The sequence below is a fragment of the Haliotis rufescens genome, unplaced genomic scaffold (assembly GCF_023055435.1).
Source record: "Haliotis rufescens isolate VD_foot unplaced genomic scaffold, xgHalRufe1.0.p SCAF_5, whole genome shotgun sequence".
NCBI classification, from domain to species: Eukaryota; Metazoa; Mollusca; class Gastropoda; order Lepetellida; family Haliotidae; genus Haliotis; species Haliotis rufescens.
The window spans coordinates 38,490,208-38,516,691 of record NW_025964223.1 but is presented as its reverse complement, the minus strand read 5'-3'; the positions used below and the strand labels follow the sequence as shown (position 1 = coordinate 38,516,691).

General features: G+C 39.2%; 3 protein-coding genes across 3 annotated transcripts; 2 read left to right on the top strand and 1 right to left on the bottom strand.

The window, feature by feature from the left end:
- The first annotated feature begins 5,617 nt into the window (after window positions 1–5,617).
- LOC124125328 (uncharacterized protein F54H12.2-like) lies at window positions 5,618–6,340 on the top strand. The gene has a single exon (XM_046488611.2). It carries the CDS (start codon window positions 5,618–5,620, stop codon window positions 6,338–6,340), a length of 723 nt encoding a protein of 240 aa, XP_046344567.2.
- A 10,553-nt stretch (window positions 6,341–16,893) lies between these two features.
- On the bottom strand, window positions 16,894–18,605 carry LOC124125321. The gene is made up of 3 exons (XM_046488604.2): window positions 18,446–18,605; window positions 18,198–18,319; window positions 16,894–17,378 (listed from the first exon to the last, which is right to left on the bottom strand). Exons 2-3 carry the CDS (start codon window positions 18,307–18,309, stop codon window positions 17,143–17,145), a joined length of 348 nt encoding a protein of 115 aa, XP_046344560.2. The 5' UTR covers window positions 18,310–18,319; window positions 18,446–18,605; the 3' UTR covers window positions 16,894–17,142.
- An 836-nt stretch (window positions 18,606–19,441) lies between these two features.
- Window positions 19,442–22,004, top strand: LOC125373283 (circumsporozoite protein-like). The gene is made up of 3 exons (XM_048384283.1): window positions 19,442–19,461; window positions 21,020–21,441; window positions 21,595–22,004. The coding sequence occupies exons 1-3, from the start codon at window positions 19,442–19,444 to the stop codon at window positions 22,002–22,004; spliced, it is 852 nt and encodes a 283-aa protein (XP_048240240.1).
- Window positions 22,005–26,484: the final 4,480 nt, after the last annotated feature.

Here is a 26,484-nt window from a genome sequence, read left to right as displayed (position 1 = left end):
CAGTGGGGCTTCACTATAAAACCGGGACTAGTCGCACGCATCAATATGAGTGGAATAATCTAGAAAGCAACGATAAACCCCATTTGACACAACCTCGTCATCTTGGGTCATTAACCTCAGTCCAATGTTTGCGCATGGCTGCACTTCACAAAAGAGAGATAAGTTTGGTTGACTTCTATTCATTCAACCATTAAATGGCAAAAAGTACGGTCAATTTAACAGTTGCATTATTTTAATCGTATAAATTATTTTTTTATATTCCACGGAACATCAAATATGAAAGTTGTCTGTTATGCAAATACTGTAAACATGAGATATCATATGCTCGTTTCGTTTTGATTATGTATTTTATTTACTAGGTATGTATAATGTTACAATTGTTTACACTATGTGTGTCTGGATCAAGAGGTACATTAAAAGGTCATTGTTTCAGTGACATGTGATTAGTTATACCCATGGAAATTGTTATATGGCAGTGTATTTCGTTGTATGACATTTTTTCTGTTGATATACAGTGGAAGTTCATTGCATGTTGTTTTGACAATGGTTAGTTGTGACGAATGATCTACTTTCTAGTGTAAGTAATGGTGTGGAATTTACTATATTCAGATGATTTGGAGTCAGCTTTTACCTGGAACAACAGACTAATCCAACATTGAACAGAACCTTCCAGAAGTGACTATATAAGGGGGCAGGAGCATGCCTCTCCCATCTCACGTCACATCAAGACCAGCCAGCGTGAGTAGATAGAAAGTAATACCTTCCGGACAAAAGCATTCCTGTGGAGCGTGGAGTACCAACAAAAGAATTCCTGTGGAGCATAGAATTTTCAACAAATTCCTGTGGAGCATAGAATTTCCAACAAAAGCATTCCCGGGGAGCATAGAATTTCCAACAAATGCATTCCTGGGGAGCATAGAATTTCCAACAAAAGCATTCCTGTTACCTTCCGGACAAAAGCAGTCCTGTGGAGCGTGGAATTTCCAACAAAAGCATTCCTGTGGAGCAAGGAATTTCCAACAAAAGCATTCCTTTGAAGCGTGGAATTTCCAACAAAAGCATTCCTGTGGAGCGTAGAATTTCCAACAAAAGCATTCCTGTGGTGCGTGGAATTTCCAACAAAAGCATTCCTGTGAAGCGTGGAATTTCCAACAAAAAAAATCCTGTGGAGCGTCGAATTTCCAACAAAAGCATTCCTGTGTAGCGTCGAATTTCCAACCAAAGCATTCCTCTGGAGCGTCGAATTTCCAACAAAAGCATTCCTGTGAAGCAGCATTCCTGTGGAGCGTCGAATTTCCAACAAAAGCATTCCTGTGAAGCAGCATTCCTATTGAGCGTCGAATTTCCAACTAAAGCATTCCTGTGAAGCAGCATTCCTGTGAAGCAGCATTCCTGTGGAGCGTCGAATTTCCAACAAAAGCATTCATGTGGAGCGTCGAATTTCCAACAAAAGCATTCCTGTGGAGCAGCATTCCTATGGAGCGTAGAGTAAAGAAACAAACAAAAGCATTCTTGTGAAGCATACCACAGAGGCCAGTCAATACCTTTCACACAATAGAAGTTACTAATAAAAATTCCAGGATCAACGTTTCAACCACTAATAGAATGTATGGTGCGATGAATACTCAGTAACCAATGAAACGCTAAAGGAAGTCAAAGTACACTAATGAAATTCAACTTTATAGAAGTTAAGCAGTGTTTAACTGTTGAAGCTTTCATTCGAGCTTAAACAGCGATCTTGTCAACAAGACGAAATCTTCACGCCAGTATACATCTTGAATCTGATCATGGGAACCCGAACAACTGACAAGTATGTATTTTTTTACACCAGAACTTCAGTGTTTAGTCAACATTTTTCTACTGAGATTGTTATCGAAGGAACAGCATTTAACTGTGCAGAGCAGTATTACATGTATAAAAAGCTTGTATGTTCAGAGATTGGGAAACTGCGCATAAGATTTTAAAGTGTGTTTCTGCCACCGAACAAAAACGTTTAGGTAGAAGTGTGAGATGTTTTAATCAACGCCAATGGGATGCTGTGAGTTCCAATGTGGTGTATGCAGCTAAATTCATACAGTCTGTTTTTTCTGAAGAAACAACTGTAAGACACTTTTCCCAAGATCTTGGTAGAAGCGAGTCCGTATGATCGTGTGTGGGGTGTGGGTCTATCACTGCATGACCCTAATATTCTTAATCCATCTAAATGGAAAGGCAGTAATAGACTTGGTCAGATCTTAATGATGGTTAGAAATGAAATAATGAACACAGAGCCAAGTGAAAACTTATGACTTTAAATGTGTTACATTGATGTAACTTGCTATTTTGAACAGAGGCAAGAAAACTACATTCTACTCGTGGAAGCAGGTCATGAGGATGCCACACACTCTAAATGAGCCAGTCATAACAAGATCGCCTGAGTGGTTTCAAGATAGGGAAGAATGCGCGAAAGATGCAAAGAGAAAATTTAAAGACGAATGCAAGACAACAAAGAGAGTCATTATCAAGAAGATGAAAACCTTACCACTCAACGCTGATGAAGTGGATATGGCTACAAAACTGAAACATGCAGAGGATCTTCTCACGTTGAGTTACTCTTTAGAAGTGAGTAAAACGATCAGCCAGCTCGTGTGAGAAATGTGTATTCCTTGTCTGTTTAATGAAGAAGGTGATCCAATCTTTTTGGGAGAACATTCTTGTCGCATGACGGAGCAGGAGCAGGTGGATAAATGCTTCAATGCGGCACTTGAGGATGCGGACAATGAACTGGTAATAGGAAAATGGATGAAACTTGTGACTGATGATCCAGATCTGTGCACAATGCCTGCTTTCCATTTAGTACCTTACCAGTGTAAGGACTATCGTGACAATACATTCAAATCACACGAATGGGTGAATGGTTTGAAGCAATGCGTTGTAAAAATGTTGAAGTTGCAAAAACGCTTGTAGACTGTTTCCATGTCATATTATTCTATCAGTACCAAATGAAATGTGTGTGTGTACTTTAGCAATGTCCATACTATGAATAAAACATAAATTATGCTTACATCTTTGTTTGTCTTCTTTTGATAGTTATCAAATGGTTGTTCTTTAATAGATGTCTGTTGTCAGAGCTTCTCTCATTTCAACATGAAGCCACAACAGAGAAAGGTGGTAACAAAGAAACAGGAGAAGATGTAAGAAAGTTACTATTTTAACCCGCTTGAACCGGGGGCTTTTTATGGTCCTGAGAAACTTCATAGCGTTCTGAAATTAGCTTGTCAACCAGATCTCAGACTGAGCACTGTCAAACGTTTTCTGAACAAACAGGACGCCTACAGTTTACACAAGCCACCCAAACAGAGATTCAAAAGGCTGAGAGTTCGGGTGAATTCTATAAATGAAATGTTTCATGTAGATTTGACCGACATGACTCGTTACAGCAAGGAGAATAATGGCGTGCGTTATTTACTGGTGGCTATTGACATACTGAGTAGGTTTGCTTTCGCGCTCCCTTTAACAAATAAGAGACCAGAGACAGTACTGAAAGCTTTCAAAGAAATAATTCAGGAACGAAATTTAATGAAAGTGCGTGTGGATGGTGGTTCAGAGTTTAAAGGAGTATTTAAAGATTTTTTAGAAAAAACACAATATCACTCTGACTGTTGCACATAACGAAAATATCAAAAGTAATTATGTGGAACGATTCAACAGAACACTAAATCACTTATTACGCGTTACTTGACCCATAATAACACCAAGTATTATTTAGATGCACTGCCCAAGATGATGGACAATTATAACAACACCTTACATTCTTCTTTGCCCAACCTTTCTCCAGTTCAAGTCAAGAAGAAGAATGAAAGTATGGGAACATTTGTATGTGAAGCCGTTGTTACTTAAAAAAAGCTTCAAACACAACAGGTCAAAGTCATTTGTATTTAAAGTAGGGGATCTTGTTCGCATTCCATACCTCCGGAGACCTTTCAGTAAGGAACTTGATCTGAAGTGGACTCAGGAGCTGTTTAAGGTGGCTAGGCGATACAAGAGACAAGAGATAGCACAGTATAAGATCAAAGACTTTCACGATAAACTGATAGAAGGTACGTTTTATGCCAACGAGCTACAAAAGGTGGAGAAAAAGGAAAATGTCTTGTGGCAGGTAGAGATTTTAAAGAGAAAACGTGTGAAAGGGAAGACCTACCTGTTAGTGAGGTGGTTGGGCTGGCCGAGTTGCTTCGATTCTTATGTGGAGGAAAGTGAACTGAAAGATATCTGATGGAAAGGTACATATTTCCCAAAAGCTCAGACTCCAAACAATCTTATTTTAACGAGAATACCCCTTATCATTTTCGTGTCAAACTAAATCAAAGGTTGAATTTTGATGGATTCTGGGTTGTGTCTTTAACGGAGATTAATTTTGGTAAACTTGACATCACCCACATGAATGATCCATATGTGGACATGTTATGCAATCTGTGTGATAGTTCTTTGGCAGGTGAACAGCAGTTGCCTTTATTGAGACGGCTTGATCTCAGACAAGGTCCTTACTATAGCTTTGCCTATGAATACAATATTCCGGTTAAAGTCAAAGAATCTCCACACATAGAGGTGCGTATAAAGGCCAGTAACGGCATGTCACCCTCATTTCTAAAGGATGTGACATATGTGACACTGCACTTGAGACGGTATCCCTTCGTTGATTAACCATGGAGTCCACACCTTTGTATGTTCCCGATTATGTCAAATGGACCCACTATTTCAAGAAACACATGAAAGGAACATCTGCCTTAGTGAATGGTAAACCACAGGTGAAAGTGATCCCGACACTACTTCAAGTGAAGACCAAAGAACCCAAGATCAAACTGGAAGTGACATCAGAGACGCAGAATATTGTTGAGAGAGCCAATGCCAAAGAAAAGAGACGGAAATCTTTAAAACGAGCTGCAGGTGATCGAATCACCACTTCAAAGAAGATCCGTCAGACAGATAACATTCCATCCAAGACCGTTAAGGTTCTCCAGTGTACCCCTGTTCGAGAAAACGACGTTTTCAGTTAATCATGTCACTATTGAATGATAAAGACTTTGAGGAACTGATACCGCCCTCTCTCAATCTTTTTATTTTACCACCATACCAGACCAGCATCCATCAACATTATTTTGATGAAGTGCGACCACTCAGCCAAATCAATGATTCTTCACCGTTGGAATTTCAAGTAATGAATGCTGGAAGTGATTACATTGACCTGAACCGTACCCGCCTACATGTGAAGCTGAAGGTGAAACATGCAGATGGCACTGATCTTGTTGACAAGGAACATATTGTCCCTGTCAACTTGTTTCTGCAGGTCCTCTTTTCCCAGGTGTCAGTGTACCTGCAGAATCAGTTGGTATCTTCTACAAACAACCATTATGCTTACAAGAGCATGATGAAAAGTCTACTCAACTATGGAACAGAAGCTAAAACTTCACAGCTGTCATCTCAACTCTTCTACAAAGATGTGTCTGAATCCAACAATGATGTCGAATCGACTGATCCCTACACTGGTCTCAATACAGGAGTGCAATCTCGTGGCGGTTTCATTAATACTAGTAAAGTCTTGACCATGTAGGGGCCATTGTATGAAGATATCTTTCACATGAACAGATATTTGGTCAATGGAGTGGATTTGACAGTGAAGCTGTACCGCTCCTCGCCCCAGTTCTGTTTGATGAGTGGCAAAACAGGTCAAGATTACAAGGTGGAAATTCCGGATACCTACCTGAAGGTGTGTAAACTGAAAGTCAATCCAGCTCTTATTTTGGCACACAACACCTTGTTTCAAGACAGCAATGCTTTGTATCCTTACACCAAAAGTGAGGTCACGGTGACAAGCATCCCCACCACTCAACTGACACATACCATTGACAATCTGTCGAATCCTATTGCTTATCGTTACATCGTAGGCTTTGTACTCAGCAACAGCTTGAATGGATCTTACACTGGTAACCCCTACAACTTCCAATCTAGTAAGGTGAAAAACATCAGCCTGTACATCAATGGTGCCAGTGTCCCCGGACGTCCCATGCAGGCAGATGACGTTGAGTCCTATGTGCAGATGTTCGATGGGATGTGTCTGTGGAAAGAAAATACAGGAAACGGAATCACTCGGAGTGACTTTTTGCTCAGGAGTGCCCTGTTCGTCTTCGACATTGATAAAGTATGCAGTGAATCCGACTATCTGAATCTGTTGAAATCCGGTAGCACCCGACTAGAAATCGAGTTCAAATCCGCTCTCACCGAAACACTCAGTTGTGTTGTTCTGAGTGAAAGAAATTCCCTCATCGAAATTGACAAGACCAGGCACGTGTTTGTGAAGTAAAAAACATGAAAGCCTCTGACCTTGCATGTGCTATTCAAAGCGACTCCATCTTAAAGTACCATGTCTTAGGTGTGTTTGCCAAAGATACTTTACCTGTGCTAACTAGAGTCATGCTTGCACGTGGAGTGGGTCTCATTGTCAATACTGAACCATCTGGAAGACCGGGTCGTCACTGGGTGGCTATGTACTTCAAAGGAAATACAGGGGAACTGTTTGACAGTCTGGGTGAGCCAGTGAATTCCGTTTTTGACTTGTACTTAAAAACCTATGTCAATCAATACCAGCACAACAGAAGACAGTTACAGTCCTCATCATCCAACCTTTGTGGTCATTATTGTTTATATTATTTGTTGTATAAATGCAAAACAGAACTTACCCTTCAAACCCTTGTGCAGATATTTGATGTGCAAGTCCGTTTTAACAATGATGAGCATGTGTCAAAGTTTATCTGTAATTATTTTAGATATTGTTTTTTTATCTTGTCATACCTGTGTCATGTAACATACTACTGTACTTGTGTAACCCATTAAAAAAATGAAATAAAAAAATTAGTGTAGTCATTCGAGTTTGTTCTATAAATATAAGTAACTCAGCTGTATTGTCACAGTTGAATTATTGTGCTCAGAGTGAGATCATGGAACGTAAGTGTCTCTTACCAATACAAACACCTACCACCATATCTGTGATTGGTGGATCTTCCTCAGGGAAAACAGTTTGGGTGAAAAGGTTGTAAGAGCAAACTAATCTGATGTTTGACAAACTTCCCAACCTTATTGTGTACTGCTATGCCGTATGGCAAGACATCTACAGTGACATGCAGCAAAACATTTCTAACATTCTTTTTATGGATTCCCTTCCAACTGAGAATGATTTGAAAATGTGGTCTGAGCAATCTGAAAAGAACATGGTGTTGGTCATGGATGACATGATGATGGATATATGTAAAAGTCCACTGATGTTAAATCTCTACACTACATTGTCTCATCATTGGGGAATCAGTGTTATAAATATTCAACAGTCTGCTTATCCTAAGGGGGATTGTAACCGAACTATTTCCTTGAATACACACTACTTCATTTTGCTATCTAACCCACGTTCTGCACATGAATATAAAATCTTGGCATCTCAAATATTTCCGGGACAAGCCAAATATTTTACTGAATCATTTCGTGACGCAGTGGAGGGAAAAAAAATTCAATATTTAATGATTGACGTATCACCCTATTCCGATCCTCAGTATGGGCGTCTGCGCAGTGGTGTCTTTCCAGATGAAGTATGTATTGTGTACCAACCCAAATAAAAGCTACTGCTGAAAGTTATACCCACCAGTTGCCCGTCTTACCAATGAACAGATCAGTTGCTTACTGAGGTCATCATGGATGTTTGCGGACGATTTGAAGATATTGCTAATGATTGTTCAGTGATTTCAACCAATGCTGAAGTGTATGGGCATAGCTTTTGTGAGAGATTAAAGTCCTTCGCCAGTTGGCCCGTGCAAATGAAACAGTCTCTGAAGACTATGGCACAAGCAGGTTTCATTTACACGGGTCAATCAGATAAAGTCTACTGTTTCATGTGTCGATTGCGTGTACATAAATGGATGCCAGAAGATGAACCACTAACTGAACATTTCAGGTTATCACCTCAGTGTAGTTACATAAGCATGATAGCTTCTAATACCGAATGAGAGACATCGGCTATGGTGTATGAGGAATATTAGGGTCTAAGCATACATATATAAAAGTCACAAGAACCTAGTTGGATCATTTCACATCGTGATCTCTTCACATCATTATGGGTGATTTACTGGAAAAACATCTGTCTTTTCTTCAGACACTACTGCAGGCTAATGTGAAGCAGAGAAAAGCTTTACTTCAATATGTGTCATGTGAACAAATGTATGCTATTAATAGCATGATGTTAAACATTTTGAAAGGGAATATTCCCCTCTCACTGATGGATAAAACTCGCTTGCACCGTCATAGGTTTCACATTAGAACATTGGCTGCCAAAGAAGGTTTTCCCAATCGGATTAAAAAGGAGGTGTTGATAAGACATCATTCGATCTTGCCTATTTGCACTGCTGCACTGTTAGATTACCTACATCATAAGCAGACCTATGGTTCTCCTGAACAGGAACACATACCAACGCCTGATAGACAACCAGGAAAAGGAGAAGACAGTGACTCAGGAACAACAACAACTACAGATAATGACAGTGACTCCGGATCGGGAGACGAGTCCTCTGAGACTGAATGAGACCCCTGAAGAAATCACCCATGATGAAGCACAGATTAAAGGGAATACGAACTTGATTCTGGATCTACTTCTTAAGGATGTGTCATTAACTAAAACGATTGGCAAACTCACCAAACTATGGTACTTTATCAGGGATCAGATCAGAAACGCTCACTTCAGACTGAATGATCAGTTAGAAATTGTGTTAGATAATGAGAATGTGTGGATCGGAACTAACGTTATTGACCTCATTCGTTTTACTGTGATGCGTCGTGGGGCTGTTCCTACAGGCTACCATGACTTTCTCAAACTTTTAAAAATGCTCCATGTACCAAAGCGGCTTTTGTATAAGCCAGATGCAAAGAAAAAGAACGACAAAAGAAAGAAGGCAAAATCATCTTTATATCTAAAACGACAAGCACAACATGGTGTGCCCGGTGCGAACACTAATACAAAATTAAGAAAACTAGAGTCTTTCTAACTGTACATGCACTTTGAATTCATGACATGTATTCTATGTAACTTTCTGATTGTAAAGCAATAAAATAATGCTAACACATGCGTCTTTAATTATTACTATCTTCCATGTTCATGAGGACTCTGAGCTGCATCTCAAGTCTTTCTTTTCTGTCATCACAGAAGAAATGCCTATGCATATAATCAGAGTCATTGTAACGCACAGTGTGCTGGTCCTGAAACTCTAGCCCAAGGCTTACCCTCTGTTGCTTGGCTTTTTCCAAGATGGTATGAAGGGGCAGCTCATTCACTGCACGATCAAAGTATTGAGTAATACACTCGTCACTGTTCATCATGAGACACTGGTGATGTACTTGCGATGGATGATTAACTTCACATCCATAACAATTATCACAACATAACTTCCGAACAAGTCTCTGGAGTTCATTGAGATAGTGAGACTCCAAGACGCCTACGAAAAGTCGTCTGTTTCGACGCAGCTGTAAGCAATTGGTTATTTGTCTCCTGTTGATGTGAATTTCACGCACAGTTACTGAATAGTTGGCTGTTTGACGATTCTCCACTTGTTGGAACATTCTTCTTGCACGCTGTAAACCTGCCTGCATGGCACCCTCATGGCTTCTTCGGAAGCTTCTGCCTTCATAATACACTATGTCATTGCTGCCGTTTTGTCTTAACTGGTAAATGAATCCGGTGGTACTCATGTTGCTGTAATCATAAAGATAATTAAATGAGTGAAACACTTTAAGTGTGATGATAACAGCAATTATTACTATTGTTATTAGAATTATTATTGTTAAATTAAAATGGATAACATTCAGCAAAAAAGGAGGAGGGTACCTGTATCAATCACCCATCTCTGAAATGTGGAACTTGAACAGCATTACCACATACTCTTAGACTGGTGAATACCCATAGGGTAAACTATGTATGCCATCCTCTAGTACATAACGTTTATCATCTAAGGGGGATAATGCTATTTTGCTCAATGACTCAGTGTATAAAGTGTTATTGTGAGAGCGAATGAGTGAATAGGAACAATAAAAAGGTTTCCTCTCCAGGAGACTGTCTTTGTATTTCTTATGGGTCAATTGCTTGGCAATGACAGATTTCTTTATTCCTTTAGCTGTCTTTTGGTTTGATACAGTGTTCACATCTGACTAGATGGGGTATGATCTGAATACTTCTCTCTCCAAATTCCCGCGCTGCTTCAAGAATAAGATGCGTATCGTAATGCTCTGAATTGTGCAACATAAGATACACTTTCTTTTGCAACTGGAAATTTAGGTTACACTTGTTGTGTAATACTTGCACCGCTGAGATGGTCATGATCTAACACCCTGTCTTTCCCTAACTCTTTTCCACATAATCCACACTGAGTTGTGTTTGCTATGGTTGCCCTATCCTGATGAGATAATTGCATGGGAACAACATTGGCAAAGATCTCCTTAATTTCATCATATTCTCTTAAAATGTCTTGAATAAAGTGTTCTGCTGCATCTGAACCTACATAGGTTTGAACAGATTTCGAATACCGCTCCTCCGTACAAACAACTTTGTAAGCATAGGCACAAGGAACATGTCTGTTCAAACGTGAAGCATGATTTTCGACTGGCAACAGCAAACTTTCAAAATCGGCCACAATAAGAAATTTAGCTCTTTCTGTTTTAGCTTCTGATCGTAAACCAAACTGATAGACTGCTTTCTCGGGTTTAGGCATATTGACACGTTGGGCCTTAACAAAACAATACCCCTTGTGCTTATTCAACCTTTCTTGTGAGCTGTATGTCCACAAACATTTTCTACAAATATGATACTGGTTACTACGTTTTTTCTCAGGGTTTTTGACAAAAAAAATCAACTTAGTGATCAAACAAAAATGGGTGTCTGCTTTCGTTTCTACATCCATAAGTTCATGACCCTCTAAGCCTAAGAATCCTTCGAAATCTTCGGCCTCGTTCTCTTGTGAAAGCATCAACAAATCAATTTGTCTGTCTGGTTCTATGTTGGATACGTTGCTGATGTAAAGTGGATGGAGAGTTTTATCTTTGAAGTCATACACATTGATACTCAACTGATTGACTTGTTCAAACCGTGGGATTTGTTTGAGTGTCATCGGAAAAGTAAACCCATCCAAATTCAATCTGTTCACAAAAGGTTGATAATGCTTCACTCGTGTTGGATGATGCGGAGTGGGAAACAGTTTGGCTAAAATGCTATAGACAAAACACATCTCATCTTTGTTTTCTACATTCACAACGCTTGTAGTTTTGTATGCAATTTCTTTGGGAAGAGGGATGTATGTACCGCCTTTAAAAGGCTTAAATTTAACGATGATCACTTTCATCATTGCAATGTCTACCACGTTTAAATTAGAATGTTCACCCTGATAATTATCTAGTGAACGCAATATCTTGTGCATGGCTTCAAGGTATTGATCAGCCAAATTGGTTCCTTGTGTAGCTATGACCATTGTGCTTCGAAAGTAGGCCTCATGAATATTAGCTGTTTCATCTTCAGTAGGTTTAACCATTCTGATGTGAAGGCACAATCCCCATTTCACTGACTGTTTCTCTCTGAGTTCTGCCTTGATCACATCAATAATGACAGCTTGTTGATTCACCATAAAATGTAAAGCATCTGTAGCACCCTGCCCTTTAAACTCATACTCTCTCACATCTCCTCCTAAAGATTCGCTGGTACATGGGCGAGCATGATCAGAAGTGTCACCAACAGGTTCAGGATTGGAAGGAGTACCCGGTGGGAAGGGAATGGGAGGCAATGAAGGGTTGGATGGTTGTACAGATACTGTAGCCGTTTTTTTCCTACTTAACTTGCCTTTGCTACCACCCCCCATATCATTTCCTGTTCTATTCTTATGCAGTCGCAATGCTTTTGAAGTTGGAAACATTGTCTGACAAGTCTGACAGGATACATCATTTTGTGAAATCACGTTTATGAAGTAAGGTTCGGGATAAGAAGGAGAAACATCAGGGGCGGGGATTGGCGGTGGTGGGGGGTAGGGGGAAGGAATGGCAGGTGGTGATGTGGTAGAAGGAGGTATGGATACTGTAGCCATGTTTTTCCTACTTTGCTGCGACTCCCAATATCATGTCCTGTTCTAGTCTCATGCAACTGCAATGCTTTTGAATTTGGGAAAACTCCATGACAAATCTGACAAGAAAAATCATATTGTGAAGTCCTGTTTAGGCAATGTGGTAAGTGTGATTGAAAAGCAAGTTCATGGGTAAAGTGTTGAAAGCACAGTGAACATTGGCAAACCAAAGGATTGTCTACTTTTTGACAGCTTTTCACATGACGTTTTAAACTATCTTTTCTGGAAAAATATTTTCGACAATACTGACATGAAAATTGCCCCCCAACTTTTCCACATATTTGCTGATGCCTTGTTAAATTTCTTTTATAACCAAAACAAGTGTGACAATTTTCACAGTAGGAGTCTCTACTCGTGGTGTACATAGTCATAATAGGTATTCACCAACTAAGTGTGTATGTGTTGGTAGTTACCTGAAAACAAACAAACGAACATCAACTAAGCATTAGACTAAAATGGTTACAAACAGTTTTAAATATTATGTCGTGATATTAAGTTTTAAATAATCTAACAAATGTATAAGTGTAAGTATGCAGTAAAAGTGGAGTACTTGCTCTTTTGCTGAAGATTCCTATCCTAAGGATGCACGTTAATGGTTAACGTTTCCTGTACACTTTTGGTTGATGTTGCCTTGGCAATTCCTCAGTCGGAAATGGTGAAAAAAATAAAGTGGACGGACTTCTTATTCCAAAACTAAACATTTTGGAGCTCTATAGAAATATAAGTTCAAATTTAAGTGCAAACAGCTACACACAATGAACATGATTGGTTTGGCTGCTATTCAAAACAGTTTCAGATTGCTTCAAGACAGATGTATCAAGCGGGTGTATAATAGGGTAGTACTAAGAACTGCTGAATCACCTTGACCGAGTACACAAGCTATACAATATTTTTGAGAAAATGTTTACCATGGGATGGTACTGAAAACGTGACACTTTAAAAGCACAGGTGTTCCATTATGAAAGACAACATAAAAGGGATACACTTAATGAAAGAGCCGTATAGAGAGTGTGTTACTAAAAACTCGATATTGATTAAAAATGAGAGAGTAACAAGTGGTGGCTTTGTGGATTCGTTCTTGTTAAGTCAATAGGGCTGCTGTCTGGTCAAACAGGGGAGTATCTAGAAAACGTACTAATTAAAAATCGTATACTATCACTCACAAGCAAAGTATAGTGAGTCAGAAGTATATGTATACACCATTTGTATGCGAGGTGTACCAGTTGATACCATTTGAAAAGAACAAGGCAACATAATGAAGTAGTTTTTCCCGTGAGAAAGTGACAACATGCTGAATCACCTTACTTGCAGAGTGAGTATAAATATAACGTGTTAGTGGTTCATTTCGGGAGAAGACACTTTACTCGAAAACGTCTGACAATCACATCCACACTACGTTTGAGTGGGCTGCTGGCCATTGGCTGTCTATCAAGTTGTTCCGTGATGATGCTTGGGTGCATCTTTCAAACTACAACAGCAAAAAGGAAAGGAAAACCATTTCCTTGAAAAGCAGTGTATTTAGAAAACTGATTGAAGATCGCGAACAAATTCTATCTGCTTTGGAGGACTATTTTAAGTGCTTTGGCTATTATTATTATTATTATTATTATTATTATTAATTTACCCTTCCTTTTCAGCCATCGTGGGATACAATGCTCAGTGAGACGAGAAAGGAAAAGACTGCTTCGGCGTAGATTGCATCGCGGGTATTATCGACACATACGCGAGCATCTCACTGTGTTTTCTCAAATAAAAGCATATTTTTAATCAGAATGTGTGTATGTTTTATGTTTCAATTCGCAGTTATTCGCTCTCTTGGTCTATCAATGTGATATGAGCCACTAGTGTGATACGAGTTACCTCCCTTGGATCACGAGGGCAGGCCGCTCGCTTCATCCGTCTTTCGGTGTATGTATTCATGCCAGCCAGCGTTCATTGTTTCTTCACTGTCAATAGTGTATTACCTCCCTTACACCGGTAAGCCGTTCGTCTACAGGTATCTGGTGTAGCCGAACGGTTTGACCGTTGTTTTTCCAGCTAAGTTTACTACATGATGATATATAAGAAGAAATTAAATCCAGCCATGTACAATTGATGGAATAAATATGATTAAACCAAATATGAACTGAGCGAATGGTTAATTCAAACGGAATATATGGAGGAATGATTAATGAAACAGTGTTGTACAGTCATAAGGTAAGTTCACTTATTTTCATTATTACTATTACATCAATTAGTTATATGTCATAAAGCAGAAAACATACGAATTACACATCTGCAGATGGGTATAATGTATACTTTCTACTCAAGTTCTAACATAATGGCGAAAACAAGTAACAGCGATATTATCTAGTTGGTGATCGTCTAAAAGCAACATTTAACCCTTAGTGTTACGTTAGCACACTGAAACAGATAAAAAGTTAAAGAGTGATAGAAATGTTAATAGATAAAGGTTAATAGATAAAGGTTAATGAATACCGCTATGAACAATAACATAATATTTTAACACTTAGTGAAACGTGATTGAAGTAGAGAAAAATGAATTGACATCGGTGAAAGGGTTAACAGGTTCAGCGGCTAAAACCCACACACGAATAGATTCACTCTTGCGTGTAAAGAGTGGGTGAGCGAGAGCTACCCCTAGTGTATTGATACTAATGTGCGGTGACATAGTTACATGTTTGAACAGAGCGAATATATACAGAGCCAGCCTTACTGCTAGTCTCCTTTAGCAAAATTTGCTTCTATTGTGTGATTTGACTGGCCTCTGTGGTATGCTCCACAAGAATGCTTTTGTTTGTTTCTTTACTCTACGCTCCATAGGAATATAATGCTTTTGTTTGTTTCTTTACTCTACGCTCCACAGGAATGCTTTTGTTAGAAATTCCATGCTCCACAGGAATGCTTTTGTTTGTTTCTTTACTCTACGCTCCACAGAAATGCTTTTGTTAGAAATTCCATGCTCCACAGGAATACTTTTGATGGAAATTCCATGCTCCACAGGAATTTGTTGAAATTCTATGCTCCACAGGAATGCTTTTGTTGGTACTCCACGCTCCACAGGAATGCTTTTGTCCGGAAGGTATTACTTTCTATCTACTAGCGTGTGTGGTATGATCATTGTTATGATCAGTGATATCCAGACTTTTTTGAAAGTTTGATCACTGTTGGTGCTAGGTAAATTTTATTCCTATGCTAGTATATTTTAAATTTTTTATATGCCATTGTCAGTGTTCTGCCATTGAATTTTGTACTACAATGTAGCACTTTATTGTGTACATGTACTGCCATTGAATTTTGTACTACAATGTACCACTTTATTGTGTACATGTACTGCCATTGTATTTTGTACTACAATGTAGCACTTTATTGTGTACATGTACTGCCATTGTATTTTGTACTACAATGTACCACTTTATTGTGTACATGTACTGCCATTGTATTTTGTACTACAATGTACCACTTTATTGTGTACATGTACTGCCATTGTATTTTGTACTACAATGTACCACTTTATTGTGTACATGTACTGCCATTGTATTTTGTACTACAATGTACCACTTTATTGTGTACATGTACTGCCATTGTATTTTGTACTACAATGTAGCACTTTATTGTGTACATGTACTGCCATTGTATTTTGTACTACAATGTAGCACTTTATTGTGTACATGTACTGCCATTGTATTTTGTACAACAATGTACCACTTTATTGTGTACATGTACTGCCATTGTATTTTGTACTACAATGTACCACTTTATTGTGTACATGTACTGCCATTGTATTTTGTACTACAATGTAGCACTTTATTGTGTACATGTACTGCCATTGTATTTTGTACTACAATGTACCACTTTATTGTGTACATGTACTGCCATTGTATTTTGTACTACAATGTACCACTTTATTGTGTACATGTACTGCCATTGTATTTTGTACTACAATGTACCACTTTATTGTGTACATGTACTGCCATTGTATTTTGTACTACAATGTACCACTTTATTGTGTACATGTACTGCCATTGTATTTTGTACTACAATGTACCACTTTATTGTGTACATGTACTGCCATTGTATTTTGTACTACAATGTACCACTTTATTGTGTACATGTACTGCCATTGTATTTTGTACTACAATGTACCACTTTATTGTGTACATGTACTGCCATTGAATTTTGTACTACAATGTAGCACTTTATTGTGTACATGTACTGCCATTGAATTTTGTACTACAATGTACCACTTTATTGTGTACATGTACTGCCATTGTATTTTGTACTACAATGTACCACTTTATTGTGTACATGTACTGCCATTGAATTTTGTACTACAATGTACCACTTTATTGTGTACATGTACTGCCATTGAATTTTGTACTACAATGTAGCACTTTATTGTGTACATGTACTGCCATTGAATTTTGTACTACAATGTAGCACTTTATTGTGTACATGTACTGCCATTGTATTTTGTACTACAATGTACCACTTTATTGTGTACATGTACTGCCATTGTATTTTGTACTACAATGTACCACTTTATTGTGTACATGTACTGCCATTGTATTTCTCGCTTTCTGTATTTCTAACTTATTGTTTCAGGTTGAAAGACGACACGTAATAAAATACCCCAAACAGTCACATAAGTTATTGCATCATTGAAACGTATGAACGTTGTGTATCAAATACACTGACGAATAAATAATGGAACACAGAGAAACACAATTTAAGATTAACGTTTACTGCTTAGCTGAGCTAGTAACAAAATAAGCACCTGAGTGACATGTAGGTAGCTGGTGTGATCTCTACATGTCCGGCACACCTGGTTTTCAGCATAACACATACATAGTGTATACCCTGCACTCAGTTATCCTGTGACACGGAATCTTCTTAAAGCATATCTTTCTGATTAAGTTTGTCAGGAATTGAAACCTTAAATTATGTAATGAACCCATGTCCTCGTTCACTTCTAGGCAACCTGGATGACCTCCCAGACGTAATCGTCAAGTTGAAGGTCACCGCCAGTGTAAATCAAGATATCTCGCTCTGACCCAGCTTCTTTAACGTCGGTTTTTGGTAGCTCCACCTTGATTGCCCAGGCCGCTCTCACCAGCATCCCCTTGGTTGGGTCGACACGACCATCCCAATTGTTATAGATTATTTTCTTGAGTCCTGAAGACGGAGAAAGGGTTGTTCCGTACACACCTGTAAACAGACATTTACGCTGAAATGAGCATAAAGGTAGAAAGATGAAAATTAGAAAAGAGAAGCGCGCGCATATTTACTATTTGCAAGAATAATGTAAATATTACAGCCACATAGTGAAAGTTTGATGAATTCCTTCCCACATTCCTTGCATTATTATGTCCGAGGTTCCTTAGATTGCGAGGGAAGATGATAGGGCGCTCAGAAAGTAGCTCTGATTTGCTGGTCAACAGCGTTTTTCAACCAGTCTGATTGCAGCTCACACTCCACTCACATTTGTAAGGTAAATGATTATCAGAATATTTTATCTTACTGCATCCATCGAAAATGTCGATAAACGTGCTACACGCACAGCGAGGATGTTAACTATTGAACCAGATACTTTTACTTTTAGATGTTTCACAATCGAGCTTTTGACAATGAATCTGTCGCCATCTGTCACCCAGCCCATCTATACTTGACCAATGAGAAAGTTCTAATTGGAACAGTTAAAGCCATTTAGTTTTTACAATGTTAGTTGACATTATTCAGATTAATAGTTTTACTAAAATTGATATATATTCTATACTCTACGATCATTAAACATATATACACATTATGATATTAGAAATATACAGTTTAAACAAAATGTTGAACAACATGTTTCTCCTGATCGATAGTTGAATCAACTATCATTAAGAAACAACTCTTTGTTTAGCGATCCCAGCCAATGTTCTATGTGACCCATGATTATCTCCATTTACAATATTCCTTATCTTAATCTGAACGGATTGTGAGGTAAAATATGTAGATATATAGTTTTGTTGTTTTGTGACACACCTCTTCCAAACACTGCATCCTTGGCCCCATCACTTGCGCGTATTCGTTTCTGACGGACGATAGCGTCCTTCCCAGCCTTGTTGGTGTAGTGGTAAAAGGTAATAGTTGCCATGTTTTGACTTCTAAAACACAGAAAATATTACTGTTTCATTCAGTCATTTCCTCAACACAGAGACTAAAATCATGTATTCAAAAGACATGCCTGTTTAGATAAATTCTAAAAGAATGACAGATGTATTTCAACATACCCGGAACGCGCCCTTTCTTGTCGGTCAGGAAATGAGTTTACATGTAGTTATGTTGTAGTCGCTAGGTTAGAGGCTTTATATTGATAAACAGAAAGTGATGCCTTACGTTTCCTCGAAACGCATTTAGGCAATAAACAAACATGAGTCATACAAGTCATAAACGCCCAAAACACGTGATAGGATAATGTGTCTGCTGGACTGAATAGGACGTTATATAGAATTTTGTACTTTCAATTTCGTTTTTCCCTTCGCCGAATGAATAAAATGTCACCCTGACACTGTTAGTGTAGCTGCCTTCGCCAGCGACCCTAGATCCTCTTTCACTGTACATATGTTGCCATACTTAAAGCCCCATCTGCGGTAGTAACTACCGCACTCTAGTGGGCGGAGCTTATACAAGTGATCTGACAGGTCAATATGACGTCATGCTAACACATACATTTCATTGGTTAATGCGTAAACGGGTGACGTCATGTAAACACCCACCCACGTGGGCCGTTTGACAACAAGGACGTAAGTTTTAATGGTAATATAAATATCTACCAAACGATTCCAAGACTTTTCAACAAGACTTTTCAAAACCTACCTGCCATGTCGTCTTCACACCTTCATAAAATGATACCGTGGAATTTCCACGAATTATCCAACACAGTCCAACACACAAATTATAGTTCTAGATCTCTGGACGAGAACGAAATACGTTCGTCGTGATACAAAAGAGCAGTGTAAATGAACAAGAAACATACTATGTGTTGGGACACCAATCGTTTTCCTGTGGTGTACGGTATATCTGCAGTTTATAAATAGCATTTCTCACAATATATACGGCAATCGGTGATTTCAACAATGTTTTTTTTCGTTGTGTTCGTCTTGCCTCATCTGGAATCTGGATGACAACGATCGTGTAAAAAACCCTGGTAATGGTCAAAAATATTTTCAAGTGTCGTTTTTTCATTGCCCAGTAGCAATGTATTTTGGCAAAGTCTCACTTGTCCGATGAAGCTCCTCATACCGAAGTAACTCGATCCGTGAAACTTGGCGGGTCCCAGTGACCCAGATCCCTGTTGATTGGCACATTGCTTCTGGACTGAGCTAAATAAACGAAGTGTTTGGAGAGATCGTAGATACTTGGCCTTGAAGAAACGGAATTAAACGTTGCAGCAGCTGAAGGATTGGTGTGGACAAAACGGGAAACGGATCCCAGATTGTATTTTAAAACATGTGCGCGAAGTGTACCCAAATACCCCGAACAAAAAATACATGGGACAAGTGTGCATCTAATGATCAAACTCAGTTTTGTGTGTGAAAATTCTGTGAAAGAAAAGGAAATTCATAATTAAAGTTTTCTTGGAATATGTGTATTTGAGTTTTCGTTTAAGTACAATATTATCTGGATACGCCTTCTGTAGGTCAAAACATCTAGTATATTTCGTTACTTATTTACCAGTTGCTTATGTGCATTGTTATGTTGATACACGTGACATATTCATCTAATGTAGTCAAGCAGAGAAATATTGGCGCAACTTCTGGTGCTTCAAATTAGGCCCCTCCCTAAGCACTAGTTGAAAAATCTGTGTAATAATTTAAGTTTTATGAATATAAACTGATTATTGTGTGGCACAAATCTAACTGTTGAATGCAAATGACCAAAACTAAACAAATATCTGTAATTTTCGGATTGAACTGATAGAATCGCGTCGTCAATTTCGTATTTAAGTATCGTTACTGTTACATTAACCGAAACTGATGTTCTGCTGCTGTTCTGCCGTACAAATATACAACACAATACACTTTGACCACAAATGCATTGAATGTGTCACATGTATACATGACCATGTGCTTTGCTATTTATAGCGCAACCGTAAATAAGCTCCGCCCACTGTGATTGATGCAGACGCCAAACACGATCGATTCGATTTTTTATGATAAAACTACAGAAAATTTATTGACTTATATCTTGATATGGATCCATTTGTTGTATCCATTCACTTACATCTTCCTTTATCAGGCATTACGTATACGTTCAAGTAACTTAACACTTATCGCCTTCGCTGTTCCTGTATATATCATACTAACAAAATAGTAACTGTGCTTCACATAAAGTTACTGTAAATATATTTATTAAGAAATTAAATAATGCATCTTTCTGTACATGAAAGACATCATTCATGAAGACATCTCCTCGACTCTAAGGTCGTGATTCACAATTTGCAGTGCATGTTCATGCACGGAGCACAATTTCAATGTTTGCGTGTTTGTTGGAGGCATGATATACACACGTGATTTGTTAATGTGAATAGCACACAATGATTGTATCAGGTGCTCATTGTCAGGTGTGGGGTGAGGGTTATGAAGCATAAATATTTTTACCCCACCTCATTTGGAACAACATCCCCGAGGCTGTTTTCAATCATCTGGTGTCGGCATTGCGCCACCGCTACCTCCCCTGTATCCCCACAAATGGTGGTAACACCCGATATTAACATTGTTATAAGTTGTTAGACAAACACTATTTTAGATCTCCTGTTTTCATGTATGGGTTTTGTCAAAGTATGACTCCCATCCTTAACCTAGAACTGAGCCTAATCCTAAACAGAGAACTGACCCTAATCCTAAACAGAGAGCTGGCCCTAATCCTAAACCTGGAGCTGACCCTAATCTTAAACCTGGAGCTGACCCTAATCTTAAACCTGGAGCTGACCCTAATCCTAAACCTGGAGCTGACCCTAATCCTAAACCTAGAGCTGACCCTAATCCTAAACCTAGAGCTGACCCTAATCCTAAACATGGAGCTGACCCTAATCCTAAACAGAGAGCTGGCCCTAATCCTAAACAGAGAACTGACCCTAATCCTAACCTAGAATTGACCCTTATCTTAAACCTAGAGCTGACCCTAATCTTAAACCTAGAACTGACCCTAATCCTAAAACCTAGAACTGACCCTAATCCTAAACAGAGAGCTGACCCTAATCATAAACATAGAGCTGACCCTAAACGTAAACAGAGAACTGACCCTAATCATAAACATAGAGCTGACCCTTATCCTAAACCTGGAACTGACCCCAATCCTAAACCGAGAACTGACCCCAATCCTTAACCTAGAGCTGACCCTAATCCTAAACAGGGAGCTGACCCTAATCATAAACCAGGAGCTGACCCTAATCTTAAACCTAGAGCTGACCAAAATCTTAAACCTAGAACTAACCCTAATCCTAAACAGAGAACTGACCCTAATCCTAAAGAGAGAGCTGACCCTAATCCTAAAACTGGAGCTGACCCTTATCCTAAACAGAGAGCTGACCAAAATCTTAAACCTAGAACTGACCCTAATCCTAAACAGAGAACTGACCCTAATCCTAAACAGAGAGCTGACCCTAATCTTAAACCTAGAGCTGATCAAAATCTTAAACCTAGAACTGACCCTAATCCTAAACAGAGAACTGACCCTAATCCTAAAGAGAGAGCTGACCCTAATCCTAAACCTGGAGCTGACCCTAATCCTAAACCTAGAGCTGACCAAAATCTTAAACTTAGAACTGACCCTAATCCTAAACAGTGAGCTGACTCCAATCCTAAACAGAGAGCTGACCCTAATCTTAAACCTAGAGCTAACCAAAATCTTAAACCTAGAACTGACCCTAATCCTAAACACAGAGCTGACCCTAATCCTAAAACAGAGAGCTGACCCTTATCCTTATACTAGAGCTGACCCTTATAATTTTTATCTATATTCCTCCATAGGAAAGTTACAGCTACTGACCATGCCATGTGTGGTTGGGTGCTGAGTTGGATCTCGTCGAAGTGACATAGATCCAGGTCTGTCTTCAGACGATGGGTCCAGGATGATGTCTGGTGCTCTGCGATCATCTTCTTCACTGTTCGTTTCCACTCTGTTGCTTTGCTACATGCATGTTCCATCCGAAGTCTATTATCAGTCAATGTTGATATACGCCTGCCTTCATTCCCAAGATTAAGTGTATAAGGGTTATATGCTAATCGTTAAGACTACATGTCCGGCGAGAGAAGTAAACATTATTTTGTGATAACATTCTCTCCGAGAAAACTTATGTCATTTTAGTCATTTCTGCAAACCCATGTCCTTCAAAACTTTGAGGTAACCTCTAAATTCAGACAGTCAGCACATTAGATTAGCAACATTGTGTAGGTATTGTTTAAGTTAGTGATAATTGAACATGCGACCATGACCTAAGAGCATCTGTGGTATAATTAACAGTCTTTATTCAGGGTACCTCACTGATGAGATATACCGAATAAAGACATGCCACTAATAGATGCTTCTCTTTGTTGTCGTAAGGTGTGCGGTTCCAAGCTAATTCCCCGACATCAAATTCTAGGTATTATAATCAGCCTAGACCAAACGTAAACCTTAAAGGTATTATACAGGTCATAAGGTTTATTATAAATGGTGGAGAATCCGGGTAGTGTGAGTTTGCTGTGACTCATGCACGACCCCCCTACCAACCTACCGCAGCAAAGCAAATGGTAGTTCAGAGGTGATGGGTGAAAAAAGCAGCGTAGACGCCATCTTGACAGACGACAGGCAGACAGCCCAGCCTACCTGAATGTCAGCAGCCTGAACCAGCAATCGTGATAATTATTGACAATAACATCCAGACAATATTCATGTAATCATGCGAGTACATCAACTTCCAACCATGCTACAACACTCAAGACTCTTCAGCATGTGCCTGCCGATATTTGTGTGTGACAATACATACACAAAGAAAAAAGTTAAGCACACCCCTATTTCTGAACCATGACAAATGGCAAAAATCATGGCATGGGATAACTGATCACAGGAGCTGGGCCATACCAATGTCATCGGATAGAACATACATTTGACATCAAATAAAGAAGATATTGGTAAGTTGTGATTGAAATTTACTGACAAAAACATCATTGTAACACAAGTACTGTTTTTGACTTTAGCCAATACCTAAAAAAAGTATGGAGCTACAGGATTAAGTAAACGAGTTACATTTGATGTTTCATGTGAAAATGTTCCTTCAAGTCTCTACTTGACATGACACGTGAAACAGATCAGTAGCGGGTGTAACTGCCACGTGCCCGGATGACGCATTCCACCCTACGTCTCATGCCTCCAGTCAGACTTGGATCTGTTGATGGGTCAACAACAACCACTCCTGATGCAATGCTGCTTCCAATTGGCGTAAATCTTGTACAGGAGGATCTCGTGCCTGTATGCGCCGCCCCAGAATATCCCAAACATGTTCAAGGGGGTTCAAATCTGGGCTCATTGCTGGCGAGGGTAGAGTCGTTATTGCATTTGCCCTCATGTAATCCACGACTGTATGCAAACGATGAGGCCTGGCATTGTCATCCATGTACTGAGGTCGAGTAGCAAGATGGTGTTTGTCAAAATGAGTAACAACGACTTGCCTCAAAACGTCCCGGATGTACTGAGCCCCTGTTCAGTTGCCCCTGATGGTGACCAAATCCAACCTGCAATCATGAGAGGTACACGCCCAAACCATTACCGAGCTCCCGTCATTTATTCCTTTTTTAGTATGTAAGCACTGAAATTATTTGTACCCATTATGAAAACAGATAAAATGGTTCCATGTAGTAGCAGCGATTGTAGAAGTATAATAAGTTAGGGATCCTCCTTGATTATCAAGCTTATTAAGTGGAGGCTGTGTATACGGGCTGTATCCTAACTCTTTGTTTTGTCAGCGTGATTTTGTGCTTCATAATGATAGCAGCGAAATTGATGTACATTCGTGCGATCAAACCTTTAATGGTCTCGGGCACAAAAAAATATGATTCGTTCAAATATCATTACATTCCAGTTTAGACTTAAGAAGTTGGTTAGGTTTTGCATGCACATTCTACTTTTTAGCGCAGGTCACACCTCACACCTGCTAGCCTTGCCGAGTCTGGACTCTTACTGTTATCATGAAAATATTACTTTCATATGCAAACGACAATGCTTTACGCACATTATGTTTTTGTTTCTACGTCTTCAGTGTATCTTATGTTTATTGTCTGTTTCAACGTGATACCTGTGATACTAAATGCAACCAGCAGTCTTGTATTTCGACTGCAAGGGCGACCGCAGACAGGATGTGCCGCTCGGTGGAAACTCTTCCAGTGTTCTTTGTGTATGAGCCGGAATCTCCGCTCACCTGTATTTTGTGTGTACGAGCCGTAACCTCCTCAACTTGTTGATGTCATGAATAGTTGTTTCACGGATATTGACAATGCTGTTATTCACTTGTTTACTTGTACAAGCATGTATATCTTATCTAATGTCATTTTATTCATCTGAGTCACGACCAGTGCTTGGAACAACTACTTGTCAACCTGTTGATGTCACATGCATTTTACTGTATACTTGTACTAAATATTGTCACTATTTTTAAAACGCCCTTGAGGACAAAATCTCCATGACGTTCAGGGGTATTGTTATAGTGCAAACCATTTCAATACTTTTTCTTAATTTATCCAAAATACCTAATTGTTTCAATATGTTTCTAAAATGCACCGAAATTCTATTCCCATTGTATACAGCAGACAATCTTACTTACTTGAATTGGGAATTTAACGTGCGCTTTCCGACATATGCTTATTTCGCGCACGGGCCCGCAAGGCCATTTAGTGTTTGGTGGAAAAAGGTATGTCCGAAAAGGCGAGGCAACCTAGGTGGGGCTTTTACGGTTGCTTACTTAATTTGGGGGGGGGCTTAGGTGCAGTTTGTGTGTTTTTATAGGTTTAGAATTTTAGGGTTTATTGGCAGTTTGTTTGCTGTACTTTTTTTAAAATGTGGCCAAGTAGGCCTGTTTTGATTAGATATATGCCTAGTGCTTTGATTGTTGCAATTTTGTGTGGATTGGGGTGTTGTTTCTGTGTTGCTGGTAATGTGTGCAATATAGCATTACGTGTTCAGGCGTTTCTTTTAAGTTGCAGTGGAGGCATTTACCGGTTTGGTGTTTTGAAATTTGGTGAAGGTGTGAGTTTAACTTAGCAAACACTCGGCGTATCTCCTCCAATTATAAGCAGGACCTTTAATGCACCTCCAGGCGGGACGTTTAATCCGTAGCGCTATCTATTAATGTCTATTAATGCCAGAGAATACACAGAAGCGGGTCCCCGCACCGGGAACATTGACCACTCGGTCCCGATGTGCGTTACATTATTATCAACCTGTACCCTATCGATTTATACCAACCCATCAACAATAAACATGTCTGCTGTCGTCTTAAACTTCACCCCTGAGTTTTGTCTTCAGTCATCGCCCTGAGCTACCATCCGAGGGCCGAAACGTACGCCCTTAGACACTTACATAAATAGAACATTTGGTATCCATTAAAATTATTCATATCAAACAATCAACATTCAAGTTGGCAATTTTAGTAAAAAATATAAATTTACTTTACAACAACATCTCATACTATAGATTATCATCAACAGCGTGGGGCGCATCTTGCAGTTAACAAACGGAGTGAGAGTTTGGTGTTGGATCATTTACAACAACCCTTATTGAGTTATTGACTCAAACCGCAACTCGGTGTGTATGACATTGTAATATTGTTTGGTTTTTATATACATTTTTGGGGCGGTGATTATCTATGGTTAAAACGTTCGCTTGTCACGCCGAAGACTTGGATTCGATTGCCCATACGGGAACAGTGTGTGAAGCCCATTTCTGGTGTTGACATTGCTGGAATATTGCTTATAGCATAAAAAACCCAACCAAATCAGCATGTAGTGGAGCACAATAGGTACCCATGGGTACACCTACCTCTTGTTGAAATGTTCTAGTCCCAAATGTCACATAGATTGCACCTAGGAGGAAGTCCAGCATCTCACGTACATCGCCAGTCAGGTATGCTGGGATTTCAATAAATTTGGCTGTAGCAGGGTCAACTGTAAGTACACTCACAAATGCGGTAAGTGTGGCAAACATTCCCATAGCTCTAGGACCTGCTTTCGAGGGAATGGGGTCCAACCGACCCCATACAAGCCCAATCAGCCTTTTGCCTAACAGAAAACCAGCC